The sequence below is a fragment of the Lactuca sativa genome, chromosome 4, assembly GCF_002870075.4.
Source record: "Lactuca sativa cultivar Salinas chromosome 4, Lsat_Salinas_v11, whole genome shotgun sequence".
NCBI lineage: Eukaryota > Viridiplantae > Streptophyta > Magnoliopsida > Asterales > Asteraceae > Lactuca > Lactuca sativa.
The window spans coordinates 315,580,342-315,596,226 of NC_056626.2; the positions used below are offsets into that span (position 1 = coordinate 315,580,342).

General features: G+C 39.5%; 1 protein-coding gene across 1 annotated transcript; it reads right to left on the bottom strand.

The window, feature by feature from the left end:
• Positions 1-13,799: 13,799 nt before the first annotated feature.
• Positions 13,800-15,636, bottom strand: LOC111913717 (uncharacterized). Its single transcript, XM_023909425.3, has 3 exons — positions 15,201-15,636; positions 14,689-14,761; positions 13,800-14,184 (listed from the first exon to the last, which is right to left on the bottom strand). The coding sequence occupies exons 1-3, from the start codon at positions 15,448-15,450 to the stop codon at positions 13,827-13,829; spliced, it is 681 nt and encodes a 226-aa protein (XP_023765193.1). The 5' UTR covers positions 15,451-15,636; the 3' UTR covers positions 13,800-13,826.
• Between the last annotated feature and the right edge of the window lie 249 nt (positions 15,637-15,885).

Sequence of the window (15,885 nt, forward strand, 5' to 3'; positions counted from 1 at the left end):
TTAACTTCCTGTTTCTCGTTGATTACGTGGGCCAAGAATGCAATGCACTCCTTTCGCAGGAGCTTTTGAGCTTTGATGCTGGAAATGATATGAAGGTTGGAACTGAGTTTATCGCCGTAGATTACAAGAGTTTGATCCAAAGGGAGGTTGAGATGAATGGATTTTTCGAAACAAAGGATATCAGCATGATTAGGACTCAACCAATCCATGCCAATGATGACATCAAATCTCTTTATGGAAACCGGCATGAGATCAATAGGAAATGAATGGTCGTTCAGGGTAAGGGTACAACCTACGAATATCTCGCTAGCGCTTTCTTTCTCACTGTTAGCCATCTCGACGATAAACGTTTCAGTTAAAGGTTGGGGATTATGTTTTAGGTTATGTTTGAATGCATGACTAACGAAACTCCTTTCAGCACCCGAATCGAAAAGAATACTAGCATATGAGTTGTCAAGAAGGAATGTACCTGATACAACAGTGGGATCAGCGACCGCTTCCTCCCGTCCCATGACTAGGACTCTCCCGGTATTATCGGTGGTAGACTTCTTGGGTCAGTTCCTTTTAAAGTGCCCAACTTCACCACAATTGTAGCAGGCTTGACCAACACCTGCTCCAGAAGATTGATTGGCCGATTGGGCCGGAGCTTTGCAGAATCGAACCGTGTGCCCCTTCTTACCACAATTGGTACACGACAGTTCTCGGCAGGGGCCAGGGTTGTGGTGATACTTGCACTTGTCACAGAGGGGAAGATTACCAGCATACCGGCTGCTAGGAGTTGGAGCTGTGGATCCTACAACAGAAGCAACAGCAACGGGGGTAGTAGCAGCATGGACTGCTACAGTTTGCTGTCTCTTGGAGGATCCTTGGGAAGATTGATCCTTCTTCTTCTTCCAGAACTTTCTTTTCTCTCCACTCCTATTAGTTGGCTCAGAAGCGGTAGTGGTTTCCTCGACATCATCACTATGATCAATTAGGGTTTGGGCTAAGGTCTTAGCACTATCATATGTATCCGGACGAGCAGCCAAGTCATGAACCTTTGTCGGATGGCTTAACCCCCAAATAAACCTTTCGATATTTTTACTTTCAGGAGTGACTAGTACCGAGCAGAGAAGTTCGAGATCATCGAATCGGGAAGTGTATGCAGCAATGTCGGAACCTTTCATCTTCAGGTTCCATAGCTCGTGCTCTAGCTTCTGCATTTCACCACGGGGACAGTATTTCACTATCAAGAGTTCTTTCATGGCTTCCCAGCCCATGGCGTTGGCTATGGGTAGGGTCAAGGATTTAACTCGGCCGTTCCACCAAGTCAAAGCTTTATCGAGGAAGGTACAGGCTGCAAATTTAACCTTGTCGGACTCAGCACAGGCACAGATTTCGAAAATGGATTCGATTTTCTCGAACCATCGGGATAAGGAAATGACACCTCCAGTGCCATCGAAGGATGTTGGTTGTGCATTCATGAAATCCTTATAGGAACCCTCCTTTCGGTGTCCCTGATCACTTTCTTGGTCCTGAGTTTCTGTACCACCTCCTAAACCACCGGAACCACGAGTGTTTAATGTGGACATAGCAGCTGCCACCGCGGCAGTAACAGCTGCCTGAAATACCACGGGGTCAATTTCAGGAGGAGGTTGTGACATCCCCAAAATCTCGGCCAGAAAAGGCCGATTTTCATTTATGCTTTTAAAATAATTTCAGAGTAAATCCTTTTGATTTGAAAGAGTTGCGGAATTTGTTCCCAAAAACAAAACATGATAAAACAATGTTTACCAAAGCATTTCATAAAAGAAATGTATTTTTCATTATATAATCAAAACTCGGGGTGTCATGTTCCGATACAGACCAATAAGCATAAACGATAACATTACAAGTCATTCAACAAATATATACATATACAGACTTGTAAACAAAACAACTTGATGGTTCGTCCATCTTATGCCCTCGTGCCACTTCCTGTAATACAAAAAAAAAACTGAGTGGGTCAGGCTTGGGAGCCTGGTGAGCATATAGGGTTTTCAACCCACAATAAATAATCATATTTAATTTCCACCAACCAACAATAACCCAATTACCCATTCCCGTTATTCTAACTTTATCTCCCTAAAACAACTAACATAAGGGACCTAGTCTAATAATATTTCATCGGGACGACAACACATGCTTCGGGGGTTCCTCAGCAATATAAGTCAAATAAGGCAACCATGAGGGGGATGGAGTACAGCGAATGAACACCCAAGTTCATTAACACCTACAGGTAGCGAACCCGCTAATGTTTCCACAAGACTGTCTAGAAAAGTCCGTGGTCGTCATCTAAACTCCGCTAGATGACTAAATCAAACAACAACGAGGCCTCTCATCTGTTTATTACATACCAACTATCTACCCATGTTCTACCCAACATATTAGTAGATAAAAATATACGTTTTTATACATAGTTTAAAAACCTGTATAGCATGCTTTAATCAATACATATTCCACATAACAGATGAGGTACACACACATAACACGTATTTCATAGATAATAAATCATATCTATGAGATAGAAGAAAGTGAATACACATTCACACATATAAACAACAATATACTTAATACACTCAAACCATACTTGTATTATTATCGTGTTTATGAAAGGTAGTATACACTCACTTGATCAAAAGATGATCGGACAGCACTACGACTTGCAGAAGTAGTAATTCTCACCAGATCTGGAAGATCTCTACAAAAATCGAACTTCTCTCGGGCAGAGCTTTGGCTCGGGAACCGCACTTCTCGGGATCTTTGGGATCTCGGGACTTGCTTCGGGGCTCGAGAATAATATCGGGGCTTTGGGGTATTTCTGGCATGCAAATCGATGCAAAACGGGAGAGAGAAGAGAGAAAAGAGCAAAAGAACTCGGCTGCCCTCGCATCCTATTTATAGGAGGCTGGAGCCTCGGAGTACGCGGGGCGTACTGCTCTGAAACGTCATCGCTTATGTATCCGAAGTGCTCGAGTGCGAATGTCGACATTCCTCGGTGTACGCGGGGTGTAACTCGGATCAGATTGGTGACTCCTTCGGATAATCATCCGAATTAAAGATTTAATTTAAATACAAATTATTTAATAAACTTCGGAAATTCATATGTTCTTCATACGAACTCCGTTTTCGACGTTCTTTATATCCACGCGAAGGTGAGACTACGCTTTACAACTTTCGTTTAGACTCCGTCGGCTAATTTTGAATTTATTCTTATTATTTATTTTTAATAGGCCGGGACAGAAAAACTTTGTTATAAATTCATAACTTCTTCGTTTGACGTCCGTTCTCGCCTAACTTTTTATCGCTTCGATACCAACAACGAGACCTTCGATCCTCGTTTAGATTGTTTCGACTAAAAACCGCTCGATCTCAAATCGAGTAATTCGGATTGCATACCGCTAAGCCGAAACTTCGATAAATCATAACTTCCTCATACGAAGTCAGATTTGGGCGTTCTATATATATTCGGAAACCTCGTTTCAACTACTACAACATTAACCAAAAATATCAAGTTTATTTTACACTTAAATTTTGACACTTATTTTTATTCTTAATTAATCAAACCACATAATTAAGCAATTAAGCACAAAACACATAATACTCAAATAATATATTTATATTATTTCAAAATGGGTTTCAAAGGTTAACCTAGACTATTACATTGCTAAAAATGGCAAACCCGGAAACACAGGCGTTACAGAGGTGGTGGCGGAGGGTTGTTGGTCATTGAGCTGGGTCTCTTTCTGGGGGGCATCTTGATCTAATAAGATCAAGAAAGAGAGGATGATAAGTCCTCTGAATTGAATCGAGAGATATGACAAATATATATTCCGAATAAGCGATAAAGCAGGAAAGAGTTATCAAAGCAGGTAAACTATCGCTAACGAAATGATCGAGGATCTATACGTGAACGAGGATATCTACAAAGAATTGGCTCGAGAAATACTCCCATAGTATTTCATGATTCGTTACTACACTGGCGTAATGTTTGTGGTATTAGGGTAAGTTTTAGGCATGCCGCATACCACAGTCACTCCCAAGCACATGTTGGTCGTGTCTCGAATGAATATAGTTGGCCAGGCTATATTGATCCTAGAAACGACTACATAACTGCCCAGGTTTAACCACAGTATACAACACCCATTTACTTATGTTTTGTTCTACTTGTATTTACGGATCACGACGGCTTGGTATACTTATATATTTTTGAAAATACTTATAGTTTGAAGATACTTTTAATTAAGAGCACTTAGGCCCTTTAGTGTTTATAGTTTTATACCATGTAAGGTTTGGTATACTTTATTCACTATAAACAAGGGCTCTGATACCAATCTGTCACCCCCCGAAAACCGAAGGCGGAAACATTTCTGGGGATGACTCCACGTTGAGTATCAAATCCAATGCACATAGTAAGTAAAGTAGAACAACCATTACATTACATATAGAAAAGTTTTACATTTGTTTCAAAAGTAAAGTTATACAATTGTGATACATAGTATATAATAACAAAACGAACTGGTCTTCTGCGCACTCCAACCTGGAACAAAATGATCTTCGGGTACCTGTTCTAACGTTGACCTGAGAACACAAGCGGTTTGAAAATCAGCATAACGCTGGTGAGTTCATAAGCGGTTTTTGTTTTGTGAAAATGTTCAAGTCTCCTTTATGCTTCTAAAAATGTTACACAGACCAAGAAAATCCCATATTTTCTTAAAAGGTTGATTACTGTTCCTCAACATGTAAAGTAAAGTAAAGTTGTACATTGAAAAACACGTTTATCCAATGTGAAAATGTACAGTTAGGTTATCTGGTTCGTTCTATTGTTTTGGTTATGTACCAATGTATTCCCAGGAAAGTCCCATACTTTCCTGATTGTGTGTTACCAATTGTAAAAGATGTAAAGTTATCCAATTTTTTACACTTTTCTAGCTATATTCAATGTTCCCCAGGAAAGCCCCATGCTTTCCTGAATGTTGGTTTCCATTGTGAAAGATGTATTCTGTTAGACCCGGTTATGTACAAGGTTTCCCAGGAAAGTCCCATAATTTCCTGAATAGTTGGTTATCAATGTAAAAGATGTAAAATATGTATTATATTGAACATTATTACTATTAAGTAAATCTCTGTTATCCTAATTGCGAGTTCTATAACCATACGATAGACTAATTGTGGCAATAAATAGTCCACATCACCTTATGACTTTCGTCACCCTTGAACCATTTCGGTTCGACTGTAGCTAGCAGCCAGGTGTGGGGTAGTCAGCCCCGTATAGATCTATACACTCAAGTCACGCTCTCTAATCCCAGAGATTCTGGTTACAGGTGCAGTCCTCCACTCGTGTATCTCTGTGGAGTGTTCGCCGAGGACGTGTCTCCAATCATACAGGACTAACAAATTTACTAGTAATAATATGATAATCCTCCACTCGCGTATCTATGTGGAGTGTTACCGTGGACAAAACAGTGTATAAATTTTATGTTCATATGTTCTAATGTCATGCTTTTAACTAATAAAATGTGAAAAACCATTTGTGAAATATATAAAACATAACAGTTTATAAACCCATTTCACAAATAAATGTTTATGTGATTTGCATGTTCAAACGGTTAGCAGTTGTATCAATCAGTGTTAAAAGCATATAAGATATGAAACACACACATGAAAACAAGTTTTGAGTACAAGAAATCCCTTGTACTTTGCTTGTTCCCCCCCCCCCCCTGAAAACAGTGAAAACAATGAAAAAGGGTAGGGGTATGAACTCACCAGACTCGGGAATGCGACGGTTTCGGACACTAGACGTTGGTTCGGGGCTTGATTACTTGCGATGTCCCTATGTAAAATGAAATAATGTCCATATATATTTAATTAGATTTACAATTACTAATTATATGGAACATTACACTCCAACGAGGTTAAACACCTCAAAATAAGCGTTTGGAGTGACCTGGGTGACATCTACGGACATGTAATGGTACTAGGGACTCGGTATTTGAGTTTTACTCCCCAAGAGTAAACATTTTAGGGAGTTTACAGCCACATAACACATATATACATGATTTCACCGCCGTGAACTCATGTTGGTGTGATTTTGAGTGTTTAATGGCACATTTGGACTTGGGGATTGTTGGAATGATTACTAAAATGCCTTGGAATAAACTAAATGAATTTATACCATTTAAAAGGTAGTTCACGGCTGTAAACTTGGAGTTTACGGCCGTAAAATCTCCTATGGTCAAGAATAATTGTTTTGAGGCACTTAAGGCAATCACATGTGATTCTAGTAATTTTTCCAAGCCTTGGGATGGTTTAAGGGCATCATTTGGCACACTTTTATGAGTTTACGGCCTAAAGGTATGTGCTATGACCGTAAACTCTTGTATGATGTATTTTGTTATGTTTAAGGCCCCCAAACTATTTTTAGATGGTTCTAGGATTTACCACAAGGCCATAGGTTGAGTTTCAAGGCAATCTAACATGTAAAAAGGTGTTTACTCCCCATGTTTGAGGAATTTACGGCCCAATAACATACCTTGGCCTTAAACTCATGCTAACCCCTCAAAATCCAAGTTTAAGGTGTTTCAAGCCCCTATTTGCAAGCCTCAAAGTCGTATCTGAGTCCCAACAATGATTTGGAAGGGTTTAGTGGCTCTAAAACCCCATTTTTAGGTGTTTACGGCCCAATCATGTGCCTTGGCCATAAACACTTGTTCCAGGTCCTAAATATTTGTTTAAACATCAATTTGAAGGCTAAAGAGGTTAGATAACAAGTTAAGGATATTACCTCTTTGATTTGGTGCCTTAAATCTTTGTTTTTGGACCTTTGATTTGGATGAGGAGAGAGGTTTGAGAGTGATTAAGGAAAGATGGCCAAAAGCTTCAAATGGAAGCTTTGAGTCCTTTATATAGTGCTCGGGAATTGGACACGGCGGAATTCTACCCGATACCGGCGTTAGACGGGGCTTTTGGTCGCACCCGACCAAGTTGCCGTAACCCGATATGGTCGATTATAGAAATGTTCCGATAACTATTATGGGGTGTTAAAATGATTTCTAAATGTATTAAGACACCCATTAAGTCATTTTAGATATATGAAATTAATGACTTAATTAAACGACGAAATCGGAATTGGATTTGAAAACGACAGTTGGTTGATTGAATTGGATTACAAATTGAGTTACAAGAAGTGATACAGAATTTCGGGTTCTTACATCGACTGACCTGGATCCCGTCTCTACTCGTCGAGTTAGGCGTTGACTCGACGTGTTCTCCTTCCAAACTAATGTTCAAGTCCTTCATCCTACTCTCCGAGTTGTATGAACAACTCGCCGAGTTCATCTTCATCCGATGAACACTTATGCTGAGACTCGCCGAGTTGTATGAACAACTCGCCGAGTTCATCTTCATCCGATGAACACTTATGCTGAGACTTGCCGAGTTGTATGAACAACTCACCGAGTCTGTTCTTGATCTAAGAAGATTGCCTTGAACTCGCCGAGTTAGGGAAATGACTCGCCGAGTTCCTTCATGGATGAGTCCGGCTTCCAACTCACTGAGTCACACCCCGTGACTCACTACTCTACTCGACACAACGAAAAAGGGACAAACTCGGAGACTCGCGAGCAGACTCGCCGAGTCAGATGAACGACTCGTCGAGTCGCTACCATGCAGTCTCTATATGGTTGATTTTGCTTGAAACCAGCTTATGTTATCCACAGATCTGGGTTCCTAGAGCATGAATAACACGTAAAGTTTCCAACTTTACGTGTAGATACTCACTAATGAGGGTTTTAGGGCTCAAAATGCACCAAAAAGGGTAGATCTAGGGTGTACATGCAACATGGGTCCATAAAGGCAGTAGATCCAAGCTCCTGGAGCTCGATCTCACCTAGATCTAGAAGTTACCCAGCTTATTACGAGTCCACAAGCATACATAAGCATAGAAATGGATCAAAAAGGGCTTTAATGGAGCCATAAGTATGAAAACATGGGGGAAACGAGCCATACCTTAGTGAACACTCTAAGATTGCTCAAAGGTGCTTGACCTCCTCCTCTTCTTCTTGCTCTCCTCTCCTTCTCACTCCAAAGCTTCAAAAGAACACACCAAAGGCTTCAATTCCACAAGAAACAAGGCTTGAACGAGGTGTAGGGCTCTGAGGGTGAATGGGGGCTGGCTTGTGGCAGAAATGAGTGCTTAAATAGGGTGCAAACCCCTGAAACTTAGGGTTTCATCCAACATTGGTGACTCGCCGAGTCCAGGATATGGACTCACCGAGTCGCCTACTTAAACGTGTCCCGGGTCCCGTCTCTACTCGGCGAGTCGGACCTATGACTCGCCGAGTCCAAGGCTAAAAATGGAAAACACTCAAATAAGATTAACGTACCAGGAACCAGGTGCTACACATAGGCCATCAGCCGACCACTTAACTCAGACTGCAATCCTCCATAATGTATCATCTCCACCTATATTTGAGTCTTGTGACTCCAACTGGCACCCCACCAGTCAAAACCCTCGAGATCTAAACTCAAATTTTCCCACCCAAGGTATACTCCATTTAAGCTCAACCGTCATGGCCCTCTGGCCCCGCAATCTCGCATCCCGACTCCCAGTATGAATAATCACAACCAGGTAACTGATAAAGGCGAAAACACACTTTGCTACAAATCATGGTATCCGAACCATTTACTTCTCCTCATACTGCTACTTAGAACCTCCAAAATTCTCCTTGGTTCGAGTATGGGTCCTCTGCTTTCAATAGTACGGGCCCATATTACCTGCCATATCTGCCCATACTTTCCACACAGAGTGTCCCATATGTTATAAGTAACTGCTCAACGTTCTCGATCACCATTCCCATTACATATGCTCGCTCTCTAGCGAATACTCACCTCTAAACAGTGCACTCATCTATTTAGAATTACTCTCTCTGTTCTCACACATATCTACGATCAGCTGCTAAAAAACTCCTCGTGATGCCAACCATCTACCTCCTGAGTATCGTCATATTCACTTAGTAGCTGACGCCGATCATTCGAGAGTTCCACAAAGCACAAAGCAAGTAGCATTTGGGCATCAAATAACCAGCACATAAACCTCTCTGGCATACCACTCCACTCGTTGCTCTCATTACTCAGAAGGCATCACCGAACTCTGGCAATCTACCTCTCTTGGATCTCTAGCTACTCTGTCATTAGATTTCTCAAATGCTCGTCTAGGTATCTCTCCTAGATTATTCCTCGAATCAAGACTCTCTCTAAAAATTTCTTGCTAGGCACTTCTACTCAGCTCATACATAGCAAATAGCATATAATATCAATCAATATCATCCCCTAGGCCAAGGCATCAAGAATCAGGCAACTCTAGCCCTAAATTCTAAAATACCTAGCCTATCATCTAGCATGCAGCTCAAATATCTCATAAGCATCTCATGATACAATCAAATAATGATATTTTTGGAAATCACCGTTCGGGCTCTAGCTGATTGTACACACTGCTCCATCTCATATTATCTTTAAAACTCTTACTCGTTTTAAAAAAAAACATTTCTTTTTAGAAAATTTTTCTTATCAGATATACCTGAGAGCACATCTGAATCCCTCAAACCAAGGCTCTGATACCAACTTGTGACATCGTGAATTTTCAAAAAAAAAATTGTCATTTTTAAATCACAAAAATTCTCATAATACATTACACAAAAATCCCCATTTATCAAATTAACAAAGCACAAATTCAAAATTGTTTGATTAATAATCTAGGATCCTCCAAAACATAACTCTTCATCTCGTGTGTACAATCGAGCCGTCGCCTTCCCGTGATCCTGAGAAGTACCTGAAACACATAACACATAACACAGTAAGCACAGAGCTTAGTGAGTTCCCCAAAATACCACATACAACACTTTAGCCACTCGAGACTATAACTCTATAAGACCCTTCGATCTATGTGTCTCAATGGGACCCTCCAGTCCCACGGCTCGTTGGACCCTCTGGTCCGGTATCAGTGCGGACCCTCCGGTCTCACAGCTCGTTAGACCCTCCGGTCTGGTCTCAGTATCACATAATATAGCATATATACCACATAGACAAATGCACAACTCAACTAAGCACATAAGACCAATATATACACAGATTCCAATAACAACATAAGTCACAAAGACAGTATGCACGATAACAGATAACACATTATAAACAAGTAAGACCCTCTGGTCGATAATGTACTAAGACCCTCCGGTCAATAGTGTAAATAAGACCCTCCGGTCAATAACACGAATAAGACCCACCGGTCACAAACAAGTCACCACACCAGTAATTATAGTGAGAAGACTCACCTCAGGTGGCGAACAGATCCTATAAATGCAGTTGCTGTACTCCGGCTTCTAACACTAAGCCAAACCCACAATTAACCCCATTAGGATTTAATACAAACCTTCACATATTAGGTCTAAATATGGTCCGCTAATTCAGTCCATAAATAACTCAAGCCCATTGGGCGCACCAAGGCCCAATACCAAATCGGTCCACAAAAATCAACTAATGGCCCAAGTATGTCCCAAGTTTCCAAATTGCACCTAAACACTCATATGGGCCTTAACCCAAAGCCCATCTAAATACTCTAGTCTAGATGATTGTTCTTGGATGACCCATCAATAGCCCAATCATCAAAGTCCAATAGAAGGCTAAATTCAAAGCCCAAGCAAAATTAGGGTTTCCACATGAAATGACGATTAAGGTTAAGTGTTCTCACTTAACCCATTAAGGACATAACCCATCAAGTCCATTTTTCCCACTAAGTCATCAAACAATAGAGTTGGAATGACTCACAACTTTAGTCCACTGGTCCAAAAGCGGCTCCCAATAGGCCCAAACCAACAAACCCAAAATTAGGGTTTTCTAAACCCTGATTAGGGTTTCTGGCCCAATCACGAGCCGACCCATTAGAAGGTTAAGTTTCTAGGTCCATTAGGGTTCCACTAGGCCGGGCACCACCCACTGCCACCTCGAGCGGTGGTGATCGGCGACAGCTCATGGTGGTCGGTGGGGGCAGCCACCATTTCCAATGGTGGTGGTGATGGTTCCTGTTGAAAAATAAATAAACAACCTCACACATTGAATACACACATCCACAGCCACCACCTTGAAATGGTGGTGGTGGATTTTCCGGTCTATTACTCGTATATAACACCCCAAACATCGCGAACAACCTAAGTATTAGGCCACACACATAAGCAGCCACCCCATAGGTGGATGTCATAACCGAAATAGATAAAAATGGTAGCCATAAAGTCACAGGCGGCAGACGGCGATGTCCCATGACGTCCAACCAAGAGAAACGAAGAAGAAGAAGAATGATGGGTGGCTAGAAGTCTTACCGAAGGCTTCTTTCTCGAGCACCAAATTCACAGCGACGCACACGATTCTTTACCGGTCTCGGCGGTTTTCTGATTTCACACGATACCTCCGGCAGCAGGTTTCGTGAGGGCGACATGCGTCGACACTTAAGCGGCGGTGATAGACCTTCGCTTTGCAACGACGACAGAAGGCAACTCAATGGTGGCGGCTGAAGTTTCATGCCCTAGGGTTAGGGTTAGTCGCGTATACGGGAGGGAAATAAGACACCCCCGCTCCCTTCCAAACTTCCAAACGTTTTTGTCCCATCTACCCCCTCCTTACCATACCTGCTTCAAACTAAGTCAAAATTTATCTAATAGCCCCTACCCTCAGAAATTTTTAGAATTAAATGTGGAATTTACCATTTAGTCCTTGCTTTCCAAAATCTATTCAAATTAAGTCCCAATAATTCACCAAACAGCCCCTGACTTCATAAATATTTACGAACTACTCTGGAACTTACACTTTTAACTCCCAACTTCAAAAATTATGACAATTAACTTCTCGTGGCCAACACCTTGCGATGTTTTTATTGATTTTAGGGTTTTTTTACTCATATTAGCCTTTATCTATTTATTTATCTAATACACGGGATGTTACATTCCAAGCCTCTAAATCTTCAAGCCTCTTCAAGAAATGCACCAAAAACACACTTTTAGCCTCACACACACACACTCAAAAATAGGGTTAGATCGATTAGGGTTTTCTTCTGGACGTGAACGGGTGGTAAGGAGGTTGGAAGGAAGGACTTAAGGTCCTTTTAAATAGGGTGTAAACCTTAAAAATTAGGGTTTTCATGCACAACCTCTACTCGTAGACTTGGGGTCCTTTAACTCGTCGAGTAGGGTCTAGAATCCACACGGCTTCAACCTTCTCTACATGACGATTTGGGGCATCCAACTTGTCGAGTAGGTCTAAAAACATAAATATATAAAGCTTTGAAATTTATACCTGAGAGTCTGGATGTTACAATTTAATTACATGAGATTATACGTATCTAATCAGATATGATTTATATGGAAAATATTCGTTTTCTCATTATTTTTCAATAGATATTCTTGTACATTTAGTCACATATGATTTTGTACACAAGATTCATTTTCACATTTTCGATTCAATAGTTTTTCTTTTTCCACATTAATCATATATGATTAAATACATACAATCACATATGATTAAATACATAGGAAAAAGTATTGAATCCAAAATGAAAAAATGAATATTATAAATATAAATCATATATGATTTGATACATATAATCACATGTGATTAAGAATATGAGTACAACTATTGAATTAAGAAAGAAATAGTCAACCTTGTCCACATAAATCATATGTGATTCGGTACATATAATCACATGTGATCATATGTATTTAATCACATATGATTTATGTGGACAATATTCATTTTTGCGTTTTTAATTCAATAGTTGGTCTTGTGTATTTAATCACATATGATTTATGTGAAAAAGATTTGTTTTCACGTTCTTAATTAAATAAATCATATGTGATGAAATAGATATATAATCGCATGTAATTATATACACGAGAACAACTATTGAATCAAGAACATTAAAACAAATTTATGTCCACATTAATCATATGTGATTAAATACTTATAATCACATGTGATTAAATATATGAGAAAAATTATTGAAATGAAAACTCAAAAATGAATATTGTTCATATAAATCATATGTGATTGGATACATATAATCACATGTGGTCGGTCGTGATGGATAGTGGTGGGTGGTGGAGGTGGGTTGGTGGTGGTTGTTGTGGGTGGTGGTGATGATGGTGGGTGGTGCGTGGTGGTGATGGTGGCGGGTGGTCGGTGATCGGTGGTGATGGTTAGTGTTGGCAGGTGGTGGTGATGGGTGGTGGTTGTGGCGTGTGGTGGTGGCGGTTGGTGGTGATGGTGGTGAGTGGGGTTGGTGGTGGTGGGTACTGGTGGATGATGGTCGTTGTTGGCGGTGGCGGATGGTGGTGATGATGTTGGGTGGTGGTTTTCATAGGTGGTGGGTGGGGATGGTGGTGATGGGTGGTTGAGGTGGGTGACGATAACGGGTGGTGGTGGTGGATGGTATTGTTTGGGTGGTGAGTGGTGTTGGTTAGTGGGTTTTTTTTTAATTTGTTTTACTCATTTCTTGGTTTATATTAATATTATATGATCATTTTAATTTAAAAAAATTATATGGTCAAACTTTGTTCTGAAATACTTTTGCAATAAAATGTGTTATTGATTGAACGCTCCCATATATATATATATATATATATATATATATATATATATATATATATATATATATATATATATATATATATATATATATATATATATATATATATATATATATATATATATATATATATATATATATCAAAAAACCACATTCATCCATCCCGAATGACAAAAAAAGTTCAAACTATTTTCCACAAGGCCAACCATACCCACCACTTCTCCCACCATCCCGCCACCAACAGATCTCCACCAACTTCACCACCACCACCATCGCTTTCAGGTTTCCATATTTGGACGAAAGATCCACCACTATCACTACCATCATTTGCAATAATCCCATTAGGAACTTGTTGAGTCATGTCATTGAGGTTATCATCTCTTTCCTGCTCTAGGTTTGGCCTCATCACCACACCATGTTCCCTTCTACCACCACCGTAGTCATAACTACCATTTCCAATGACATGATTGTCTTCATGGACATCAAAAGCAGCAACTCTAAAATAATCCAGTCTATTTGTGTCCCGTCCAAACTCTTGCCTTCAAAATAGTCACCAACGTAACTACTTAGTCTTCATGATAAGATTTAGGGAGACATGTACTTACTAATGCCTCGTACTGAATGAATGTTTGTATTAAAAGGACAAAATATGAACATTTTTGTACACTTGGATGTCATCAAAAGATAATTCACAAAATTGAGTAGATTAGCTATTTTTCCGTTCAAAATAAATCTATCTTTTACGTGATATTCAATTTTAACCTTGGTGAAAAAGTCCTTAGGTGTAAGACAATACGAGGGACTAAATAAAATAATTCAGACAAAATTACCATGACACGCCAATGCCTTAGTTTCCATGAAATTGTTACTAAAATATGTAAAAAAATGGTATCAAATCTTTCATTTGGTAAATTTGCCATGTAGATCCAGTTATATCTTAGACTCGATAAATAAATAAAAAATAGAAGTAAATTACCAAAAATTATAATTAAATTAAAAAAAAAAAGTTTATATAAAATGATAACGAAGAATTAAAAACATACCATACAAGGTCCTCTTCAACCATGTCCTCATCTTGCTTCCTTTCATATTTCAACCATTGACTTTCCCATCCATCTAATGAAAAACATAAAATCAAAAATAGTAGACTAAAGCAACAAAAAAACATATATCAATCTCAAAAACTTCTTTAGTTACATGATATGTCGAACGCATTTTAAAAGCTCATATCATCAACAAAGCTCCTACTAACGCAGATGAAAGAAAAAGCAAGCAATAAATAACAACGGTACCCATGATGATAATCACAGCAAAACTCGATGTATCCATGACTAGCGTCAGAAAATCAGCACTGATAACAAAGTCATATGAAAGTCGGCTATAATATCAACGAATAACACGACAAATTTGCATTACAATAAAATACTAATCAAATTTGAATTAAGCGGAATATAGCCAATCGGATTAATATCAGGTGAAAATAATAGTAACAGAATTTTCAAAATCCCACTAAAATCTAAACAAGTTACTGAAAAATACGTAAAAATTTACGTACCATCACAATAACGATCATCAGATGACACTTTAGGAGAAGCGATAGAGAAAAGTAGCAGCAGAGAGAGAAAGACAAAGGAGTTAGCCTTTAAACTCTGTTTCTGCACAATCAAGTTAGGACCAACGGGGTCGACCCTAGGCCTGCCATTGTTTGCCACTTCAACCTCCTCGCCGGCGTTAATTGGTTCACCACCACCACAAACCTTAAGGGTTTTCTCACCTCTGGATTCTCCGTCTTTTTGCTCAGCCATGGGTTGGAAGATATCACGATTTAGTTTATTACTTTCAGCTCTTCGTCTCTGCTAGTATTTATTACTGCGGAAGAGTTGGGTGTTGCTATTGGCGTGTGAAAATGGAGATTCATTTTATCTTATTTGAAAACCACTATTGGTTAAGCCAAGTAGAAAAAATATGTGTTGAACACGAAAAGTCCAAAACCATCAAATATTGTAAAAACCACTAACTAATGGTAGCGTTCAATATGATGCTAGCGTCAAACTATATTTTATATCATCTCACCCAGTTAAAACATTGGACTTTAATCGCACATCAACAAACATACCTAAGGTCGTTTTTTACTTGCATCCTATTTTGACAATATGTCTTTCATGTCTCATCATTTCTTTTATTCTTTTTCAAAATTTTAATATTTTAGGATAATCATATATGTAACCCAGTGCCGATCC